The sequence below is a fragment of the Carcharodon carcharias genome, chromosome 8 (genome assembly GCF_017639515.1).
Source record: "Carcharodon carcharias isolate sCarCar2 chromosome 8, sCarCar2.pri, whole genome shotgun sequence".
Classification (NCBI taxonomy): domain Eukaryota; kingdom Metazoa; phylum Chordata; class Chondrichthyes; order Lamniformes; family Lamnidae; genus Carcharodon; species Carcharodon carcharias.
This window is the reverse complement of record NC_054474.1, coordinates 126,399,320-126,410,380: the sequence shown is the minus strand read 5'-3', so window position 1 is coordinate 126,410,380 and position 11,061 is coordinate 126,399,320. Positions and strand designations below refer to the sequence as shown.

Below are 11,061 nucleotides of genomic sequence, written 5' to 3'. Positions count from 1 at the left end.
GACCACTGTCATAAAGAGACAGGCCCTGTTATATCCAGCAAATCCCAGGACCGAACAGAGAATGACTGCACTGTATTTCGGTTTACTGGAAAATATTATGTGCCATTGGATGTTTCTCCTCCTCTTTAACAGATGGATTGAACACACAATATATTAGACTGAGACTGGGGTTGAAAACCAATTTTTAAACATTTTTAGTTCATGGGACATGGGAGTCACTGGCTGGGCCAGCATTTTTTGCCCATCACTAATTGCCATTGAGAAGGTAGTGGTGAGCTGCCTTCTTGAACTGCTTGGGTCCATGTGTTGCTAGGGAGGCAGTTCCAGGATTTTGACCCAGCGACAGTGAAGGAACGGCGATATATTTCCAAGTCAGGATGGCGAGTGGCTTGGAGGGGAACTTGCAGGTGATGGTGTTCCCAAGTGTCTGTTGTTCTTGGTCTTCTAGTTGGAGATATCATGGGGTTTGAAGGTGCTGTTGAAGGAGGCTTGGTGAATTGTTGCAGTGCATCTCGTAGATGGTACACACTGCTGCCACTGTGCGTTAGTGGTGGAGGCAGTGAATGTTTAAGGTGGTGGATGGGGTGCTGATCAAATGGCCTGCATTGTCCTGGATGGTTTCGAGCTTCTTGAGTGTTGGGAATGCACTCATCCAGGCAGGTGAATGATGAACAAAGCCTCCCCTGTATACAACAAGCAGATTTAAATGGTAGCTCCTGTAATGCATCACATCAATGGGAAGTGCTGATTGTAAATCCCACTAGATTTATCCAATTCATTTACCACGTGGAGAACATACAAATTCCAACACTCTGCCAGTTTCAAACCAGTGCCTCTACTTAATTTAAAATACCTTTAAGAAGCTTACCTCCCTGTGTAGATTACAAACTCTATTTCATGGCTGATGATCATTAAAATTAATGTGAGCATTTATGAAGTAGCACACTTCACTGTAACACTGACATTAAGATAAATAGACAATGCCAGAAATGCACAACAGGTCAACCAGCACCTGAAAGAGGTTTCTAAACAAATGCAGAGCTAGCAGAAATGAGGCTGAAAAACAGCTCTTGTCTTCATTCCTTTCACAGATCTTTCTCTCCTTTCTTTGCCTGTACTCCTCCCACCACAATCCCCCATTCCCCACCCACCTCACCAGTTCTGTCCTTACCTAAAAGCTGTTCAACTCAAACATTTCCCAGTTTTGATGGAAGACCGTCAGCCTAAATGTGAGCTCTGTTTTTCTCTCTCTCACAGATGTTGCCTGACCTGCTGAATACTTTCTATTTTTATTTCAGATTTCCAGCCTCTGGCATGTCTTACTTTGTTTTATAAGGCCCCCATGAAGCTTCTTGGGATGTTTTATTTCGTTAGTGCACTTTATAAGTTGTTATTGTTGATTATTTTGTTTTTGTCTGAAAGAAGTTAATGTTTTGGGTCGAACTGGGAGTATTGGAGTGGAAAGTTCCCTGTCTGGATGTGAGTGCCAATTCTCGAAGCATTACCGAGGCTATTCCTGACCATTTCCTAGCCTTTCTTAACAACCACATCTCCTGTCTTAACCATAATCTCTTATCTCACTATCTACCCTTTTCGAAAAAAGTGTCATTAATTCATTTGTAAAATTCCATGTATCTCATCACTCATCATAAAACTCTGTTGCCACTGATCAGCTCAACTACTCTGCAGCTTCTGCTTACAATGACCTTGTTCCCACCAAATTAATCATCGCCTCTTAACCTTTCTGTTCCATTTGGAACAGTCCTCACCTCCATTTGTTTAAGTCTAACCTTGAGCTCACCTGGCACACAATTGTTCGAGTCATTTTTGGCCACTTCTGCCACTAATATGGTAAGAACTAGCATGTGTCTTCAGCTAAGTTATTGTAATACTCTATGATTCATCTGATGGACTGCCTCCTCAAACACTTTCTCTTCCTGTTTGACTCTCTTCAAGTCCAGCTTTTGGCTCCTCACAACACCGAGAATGGTTCGAACAAAGTCATTCTCTGTAGCTGCAGTGCAATATCCCTTTAACTTGTGCAGTTTTTGACAATGGCCATTCGCTCCTGTACTCCTCCATCACTTCTACTCCATTGCACAGTTCTACTGGTCACAATGCAGCCGGCTTATCCCTGGTAGTGGCTTCCCTTCCCTCAGTCGCTTCCACAATTCCATGGTGCCCTCCCGATTTCTCATCTATAAACTGTTCCTCAATGATATCTTCTCCATGTTGATACCGTTCAACTCTACCTTTCCTCAAGTAGGAGGGAAGGAAAGGTCTACCTGCAAGGAGACAGCAGGAGAGGCCAAAAGGAGAGGAGCCTGTGAAATGGAGAAGGGCAAGGTAGATGGGGTCAAAGCAGGAGAGAAGGGGCAGACAGAAGGATAAAGGCAAGGTAATTAACTTAGTCAGGAGGGGCAATCCAGATTTTAATGGGATGGGGTGGAGCTAATTCACACCCCAACCCCCCCATGATTTAGAATTTACTCTCTACGGGGGTGAACTTCAGCTCCCTTTATCAAGGCCTTGACAATGCTGTAAGGCGGAATCAACTCTCTTCTGAACTGGGTGCAGGTTGTGATGGCTCCCATAAAACTAGGATGCTAAATCTTTGCTCATTTGATGTATGAACGGGCTCTATGAGACATTCAACAATGCCAGGGCGAGACATTCATTATAGCTCTGCTCAAGGCTGTAGGCCTACAGTCGGCAATTACAAAATTTTGTAACTTTATTTCTGGTTCACTTTTGATTTTTAAGTGAACCTTTACTGAATATCACAGAAAAAGATATGGTGAAAGGACAATTACTGGAGCTTGTGGAAAGATTTGGTTATAACGTCCCACAGCTGCCAGAACAACTAAAAGAATTGAGAGAGCACAAACGTATTTCCACATGCAGCCACATAATGAGTACATTAATAAGAAAACTGATGATATCAAAATTACCACATGGTGTAAGGATTTATGCGATTGGGGCATGAATGTGAATATTCATCCATGGATTAGGATTCGATCACATGCATTGGTCTTTGTTCAATTACTGATAATTCTGTTTCTGCTAATTAATTGCTGTATACCTCAATGTGTGATAAAGTGTATCAATGACTGCCCTCATGAGTAACTGAATTTGAGCTATGACCTCTACAAGTTTTGAAACCCCAATGGGACATAAAAAAGGATTACTCCAACTGGATAAATTACAAAAAAAAATGGTGATTTTGGATTATAAAATTCTGCCATAATTTTGTATTTAAAAGAGGAAGGTTGTAGACTATGGTCAGCTATCACTAATTTTGTAATTATATTTCTGCTTCACTTTTGATTTTTCAAGTAAACACTTATTGAATCTTACTTTGCAGACATTGATTTAAACCTAGGTGTGATTGTGCTTTGATTAGTTAATTAATAATTAGTGATATTATTAACTGTAGACATGTTTTCCCAAGACTGTTGTTATTCATACTGGCCATTCACAGCTGGTATTTGGTCCTCTTTATTTTCCCTTTTCAAGCTAGACTACTAAAATAAAAGTTGTCTTTTATTTGTCAAAAATCCTTTTTCTTACTACATTCAATGACCCCAGAACAATGAATAGCCTTACAAATGGAGTGATCAACTATGGGATCAGGTGGAGTTTGATTGATGGACACACAAACGGATTGATGGCAGATGGGAGACACCATCAAAAGATGCAGAAACAACTTGAATATGGCAAAATCTAAGAAGCCTTGCAGTGCCTGAGAGAATTGATAAGAGCTCATGTTTTCCAGACTCTTGTTTTGAGAACGTCTGAGTAAAGCTTCGAAAGGCTGGAATGGAGCCAGAAATTTGGCTTAAAGGGACATTGCTTCCAGGATTCGGGGTTGCATCCAGGGTGGATTAGTCAACCACTGAAGACTGCTGGGTAGGGGCACCAAAGAATCCATCCCTGTGAAAGATTATTCAGAAACTTGGTAACACATGTACCAAGGAGTAATTTTACAAATGTAGGGTCCAGTCATGGAACAGGCCAGTTTGGGGTTATTGTTTATGCTTTGAAAAAAAATTTTTTTTCTTCTGACTGAACGTTTTTGCCTTTCAATAAAGTTATCAATCTTTTTATATCAATCATAATTGTTATATTATTATGATTATTCAATGTTCAGTATTGTTTTAACTCATTACTTGACATTGTCACTCATTCCTGTTCTGTCCAGAGTACACCACCGAACCAAAGACAGACTCCACAAGGAACTCTCATGTCCATAGCAAGATGTTACAATCCTCTTAGCTGGTCAGGGAAAGGTTGTTTCAGGATGGGCACTGGATTGGTGATGGGGTGTCAGGGACTTAATGTTTAATGAAATATGACAGTTCAAGGCCAGGAGGTTTCAAAGGGGAATGTTCAATGTCAAAGGGTCAGAATCCTAGGGAGCGTTTGTGAAGTTGGGATTGTTAAAGTTACTCGTTGTTGCACTGAAAACAAACTACTGTTCAGGTGGTGCTGCTGGCTGGTATGTGGGGGTCAATGACACTTCCACTAAAGTTACTTTGCTACTTCGTAGCTGAACTATACCAATTCAGCTACTTGGACCAGAGCAGATGGATCTGTAATGTAAAAGGTATGACCCCCTTTATAGGAAATGTCCATCAGTATGACCTCTGGGCATAACTGATCCAATGGCTCTGGTCAGAGGAGCAAGTTTGCCATAAAAGCTTCCAGTGAAATGCACACTCCCACTACACTGAACATCAATATATAACTGGCAGCACAAATCAATATCTTTTAAGTTAGTCCTGTTGCAAAACTCTGTTGAAACTTATCTCCCAGCCCTGTCCCTTCCAAACTGAGATAACTGAAATTGTGTAGAAACAAGACGGCCTCAAAGTGCTGCAGGAACGCTCGATCTGATATCCATGTACATGACGTTTGTGTGTGGAATGCTGTTGTGCTGAGTGACTGCCTGCGTAATTCCTGTTCTTATCTCTGATTTTGTATTTTTTAAAATGACTTTCAGACAGGGAACAATGAAGAGGTCATCTTTAATGGATACATAAGGCACATGGGCACAATAGAAAGAGGACACTGAAAATACTTCACGTTAATTACATACAAGTTTCATACAAGAAATAGCCATCACGTAAACTCTCTCTATGTAAAAGTTGTCCATTCATTGCGCTAATGACTGAGGCTTGTGCTAATGTTTCTGTCCTACACAAGCCCCTAAATGTATTTCTGTTCCCTTTTTAAAAGCTGTTTTAACAACCTGTGCATAGTCTCCCAGCTGCTGGTGGTCAGGCACCTCATAATTCTTTTATGTCTAATGTTTTTTGTCCGTTCTCTCTTCTCCCTCTGCCCCCCATCCCTGAAATCTGATATTGGAAGGGCAGTCACTGCTATTTGATAGGCAAGCATGGTAGCCAAAGCTCTCACAGCAAGAACCCAGTAAAATAAATAACCGGTTTTTGTGATGTTAGTAGGGGGAGGAATGTTGACCATCATCCCCAGGAGAACGCCGCTGGTCCTTTCTAAAATGCCTGAGGTCTTTCAAGACCAACCAAACAGGCAGCTGGAACACAGCTGAAAGACAGCAGCTTCAACAATGCTGCATTCCCTCCTTCTTGCATTGAGTTGTCAGATGAGAGTGGGACTTGAATTCCTGACCACATGCCTCAGAGATGAGAGTGTTACTATTGAAGGCACTTACTATTCAAGGTACAGTTCCTGAAAGCTCTGCCAGCCTTCTAGTACCTTGCTCAAGTGGCAATTCTTTGTGTGTGAGCTTTGACAGTGGATGATGATCAGCTTTGATGGCATTACAACCGACTCTAATTTTGTCTCTTCTCCAGCGCCCCCCGACACACCCCCACGCTTCCCAATATACAATATATGCTTCCAGGAACTTTTCCCATTTCTCCTTCTCTGGTCAGGGGACACCGTGACCAATGATAGCTCCTCCCACCCACCCCACAGTATGTTCCAACCTAATAATACACAGCCAGGGATTGGACTTAAACCTTCCTAATCCATACCGTCCATTATCATATCACATTGTGTATTTAGATAGTGTCCTGTCTTCAGTAGATCGATCAATCTACTGAACAAATGCTAGGCTCCCAACCAACAGGGCTGGTGGCCTTCAAGGGAGATTCTGGTCTTCGTAGTCATGGATACTATTGGTGCTTCTCCTTCGTTGACCCACTGGAAAATGTTGAGAATGAATCTGAACAACAGGCACATCAAGGCTTCAACACACTAACAGACTGACACCCATTAATAATGCAGGGCTCGTCAACTAAACATTAAAGAAAATACAAGAAATGCTTGATCTTAAGACAATAAACATTCTCTGAGCTTAACAAATTAATAGCCCATAGTTACAGAGTTAAATACATAACATTCATCTATTTCCATTCAAACTCAGGCAGTGATTAGAAGTAAGATTGTCCTCCCATTTCAACTCATTGAGTCTGGGGGACACCGGGTTTATACAATTAGGTACATTGTTAATTACATTAAAAGAGCTGAGACAGGCTGGGCATTAACTGGAATTTTTATTCCCAATTCTCCACCTTCTCCCATCTCCCAATAAATGGAACAGAGGGTCCCTGTTCACCTTGGCAGCTTCCCTAAAGCACTGCTCTGTGTGCTTTCTAGCAAAGGGCTTGGACATTCAAAACACGGCTGGCAGCCCTGTACCAGCAAAGTGTTAATACATCGAGAGAACCAGACATGCCTTTCCTCTGCAAGAGCACAGGACCGAACTTGTGTAATCACCGGTGCCCTCAAGAGCTTCGTTGATGGGAGTTAAAACACATAGCTCCCGAGCAGCTCAGTAAAGACACTCCGCTGCTAAACTGCCAGCCTACAAACAACGTTATGTATCAGACAAGATGTGGACAGATAACAATATTGGTATGGGTGTAAAGGTCAGGGCAGCTCCACCTGCAACCTACCCTTCATGCAGAGTCTTCAGTTTTAAATGACAGGGGGCTCTGGCCCATTGTTAATATACTCCCCACACCCAACTTAATTTGATATTGAAACTCTCCCATAACAAATTTACTTAACTGAAGGTAAAGCAAAACAGTTCAGAGTTATTAATTAAGACAGTGCTCTAAGTGGTTTAAATGCTTTTTTGTTTTACCATCTCTGGTGGACTGTGCTCTGGTAGGAGTTGTGGGCAGCTTCATATAGGAGCAGGGTTGGGGGAATAATTCTTTCATTGTCAAGGCACTAGGCACCAGTTAATGATCACCAGCCTCTCAACTCTGAATAACCCAAAGTTCCATAATATTAAATATTGCATTGATTATTGCAACAAATAAAAAAGTTCCTTCACCCAGCTCACAGCCAGGATGGCTACAGGAACAGACACAAATTCTCTGCGACCGTGCTTCATATGTCAACAGTCTTTTTGGCTATTAGTATTTTTTGTGTGTTGTGCACTCATATTAAGCTTTTAACTTGCTTCAGGACTCTGATTACATGATGGAGAGGCATGATTTATGGAGCATGACTTGCCCCTTTCATTCTCCTTTGATGGAACTGGCAGGAGATGCTATTAAAGGTTCACGTGTTCCTTTTAACGGTTTTATCTTCAACGTTTTAAAGAAAGCAACCAAAAAAAATACCTCAAGTGGAATTATTGTTAAGACTCCCTAAGACTTTATCATATTCAGGCTCCTGTGACAGAGGATGAACAGTTTCCTCTCTGGGATTCCTGCACTCATTCCCATCACACAATAAATCTCAGCTGCTTAAAAGTAAACATATTCTTCATACATCAAGCTGGTCCGTCCTACAGGTAGCACAGGCACAGATAGTTCGCCAACTTTTAAAGAGCTAGAGTGGGCTCCTGGGAATGCTGCAATGAGATGCCTGTTGCATTAGGGTTTGCTATCTACCGGCTGGTGGTGTAGCGAAGGGAGCTCCCCCCACCCCACACTCTGATCCTTCTCTTCACTGTATCATTAACAGGGGGTTAAAAAAGGAGGACGACAAAAGGAACAGGAGTTGTGTGCTACTAGTATGGCCCCCAGTACAAGCAGCATTGGCCAGGTTTGGAAGCAGGTTATCTGTCTAGGTTGTTCGGAATGAGACAGCGACCTGATTTTTCTACATCTGCAACTGTTAGCTCATGGCTTTTCTGTCCATTAAAATGAATGTGTGGGGCTGGGGTGAGGGGGAATTGCAGGTACAGAAGACACAATGTAAACTGCAGCAAATATCTGTCAGGCAAGAGAGGGAGGGGGGCCATGCACTTTTGGATGGATGTGTGTGCATATCAGTGGATTAAGATACCAGAGATTAAGGGGGACTAGTCCATACCGTGTGTGTATATATAAAATATATATATACTGACTACGTTCCCAATTTTTTATATACTGACATCCTGCAGAATGATGGACTATTTTGCAATAATCACTCGCTGAATGATCCTATTTTGGGACACTGACAGATAAGGAGATGGACCCAAAGGATACAATGCCTTAAGGGCACAGTTGGTGCTGCCTTTTAACCACATTGTTCTCTCGTCTCCTTGGTATATTTTGCCCAGGTTATTCAGTCAATCAACTGGAACTCAGGTCTGCTTTAAAAATCACAAAGCAAACACGGGGTGGGGGGGGGGGTCACGCCAAGCTGCCTGAAAAGGGACATGAACCCTGTGGTGATTGGCACAATTCAAATGCCAGGGAAATGCACCCAATATTTATCAGCAGTGCAAGTATTACACTCTGGAAAGAGTCATCATCCTGCTGTCTCTATCTTTTCAGAACAACCCATACCTCCACACAATGCTAGACCACTCTCCTCCAAGGGAATCTGCTGAGAATGGAAATACTGATACTGCATCACACCACAGGGCATGAAGGCAATGTGTCAAACTCAAACTGCATTCAGCCTGTTTGCTTCCTTTAATTTGCAGGGGGAGAGAAAGTTGAAAGGAATTATTTCTCAGCACCATTCTCATTTATTTAATCTGAGGATTTGGCGGTGGGGGTGGGGGGAGAGAGAAGAGGGGTCAGGAGTGCAGGAATGGCCTCTGAACATTGCAGGATTTGGGCTGTTATAGATTCCACCAAGTAATGATGGGGCAAGTTGACTCATTTTACCAGTGCTTAAATTTGTGGCCTCATGGTAGAGGTTGGAGTGAGCCTCAGGTCTATGTCTGCTCACTTCTCAAACTGAGCCACATGGATTGAGTGGCATTGGGCAGGGAAGGTGAGAGGCATCAGCCAAGAGATTCACAGAAAATCGCACTTTCTCCCTCGACCACAAGAACAAAGTATCCTGAAGTGACACTGTCAGCCAGTGCGAATGTGGACAAACATGCCAGTGTACAACAGTATGATAGAGACACAAGCAGTGTTTGGTACCTAATGGTTGGGGAATTTAGCAATGTATCAGTTTCCATGGTGACAATGAATCAATCACAATGCTACGACAAGAAGCTGCAATACACAAACTGGGGACTGGAGAGCAGTGATGGTTTGAAATGCAAGAATATGAACTGTACCCATTACAAAGATCCATTCTGATCTTTAGCTATCTCACTGAAAGCAAACAAATTATTGACAGTAAACGGAAAGGATGGTGAATAGGCCTGATTCTCAGCACAATACCAGGGACAGGCACTTATAGTGTGAAAATCCAGACAAGTTTGAAGTGGGTGGTCTGGGTTCCAAGGGCAATGGGGGAGGGTGTAGCTCAATCATTCTGAAATGAAAACAGACCAACGAACAAACAAAAAATGACTAGCTTGCCAAAGATGTGTTTTCAGAAATCCTGCAGGAAATGAAAGATATGCATGGCATTTTTGTTTACCATCCTCCCACAGCCCAAGCAGAAGATGGGTGAACCACTCCATACAAGGAAGGAAAGATCAGAGGGGGAAGTGTGCAAGGGCTGCTGTCTTCTGCCTTCTACTGGTGACCTGAAGAGCAGTATTTTGGCAGAGACCTGGCAACAAGTCTCCAGTCCCTCCTCCATTGTCCCTGCAGCTGCAGGAGTGCATTGTAAGGCAAATACAAACTGCTGAACATCGTGTTTAAAAACACACATTCACTTTGGCAGAAACAAGATTAAATGCTATATCATGACATTCAAAGGAGAATCATGTGTGGATTTAAAGTGCTAAATGAGTCTGTGTGACTCTCTTCCAAAACCTTCTAGCAGATCCATTAATGGGGAAAAAATGGGGTGTTTTTATAAAGTCTTGAAATAACTCAATATACATTGACATGCTAAACATCATCTGATTTAAGTTCACAGTCTGAAAAACTATTTCTGTACAATTTGGTTTACGAACCAGGATCTAAGGCCTCAATTTCACACACTCATCAATTGCTAATAGTAAGGATGTGGCAAGCAATGTTGCCATGACAACCTTACTACAAATACTCTTGTCCTCCCAAAGAAGTTGCAGTATGAAATGGAGGAGGCTATTTGATTAGTGTAAAGAAAAATGTGGCAAGAAACAATAGGATTCAAAACAAGTCAACCCTTAGCCATGCCAGGATACAGCCTGCGAAGGCTGGTACTCCATTCCATTAGGCCGCAGTGCTCTGAGCTTCAGAAGTAGAATTGCTTTCCCTGAATTCACACTCTTCATCCTGTAACACACAAAAAAAGACTGAAATTATGCTGAGAAGCCCATCTGCTGAACCTGTAGGCCTGATCATTAGTTAGGCCTAATTGCCATGGTAACAGCAGCAAGGCTCTTATTTAGCAAAGAACATCCAAGTTAACCAGAGATGCATGAATAGAATTGATGATGTGCAATTCTGAACTCAGGGCAATAATTCAATTGATACCTCACCTAGAAACTCAGGCACACAATTACAGGTACTAAGTGGCCTCCAAAGCCCTTATATGGCAGACAGGAAGCACCTCAGTACGAGTCAGAAGTGCACCCCACATTATATTGGTGAAGTTCCAAACGTCGGTGTGCAGTGCCTAAAACAGGTGCTAGGTCCCTTATTTCCATGCACAAAGGGCCAAATGTATGTTTGAGCCCCCCCACTGAAACTGGTTTACCCTGAGGAAACCAGCACCCACGATCAGGAAAACCAG

The 11,061-nt window shown here is 42.4% G+C and overlaps 1 protein-coding gene across 3 annotated transcripts in view; it reads right to left on the bottom strand.

The window, feature by feature from the left end:
* Positions 1-5,009: 5,009 nt before the first annotated feature.
* The window catches only part of pnpla7b (patatin-like phospholipase domain containing 7b), a 395,228-nt gene continuing 389,176 nt past the window's right edge, over positions 5,010-11,061 (bottom strand). For all 3 annotated transcript variants that reach the window (XM_041193028.1, XM_041193027.1, XM_041193030.1), the window contains one exon: positions 5,010-10,601. In XM_041193028.1, coding sequence (XP_041048962.1) covers positions 10,539-10,601 — 63 coding nt within the window. In that variant the 3' untranslated portion in view covers positions 5,010-10,538. The remainder of the gene's footprint in view (positions 10,602-11,061) is intronic.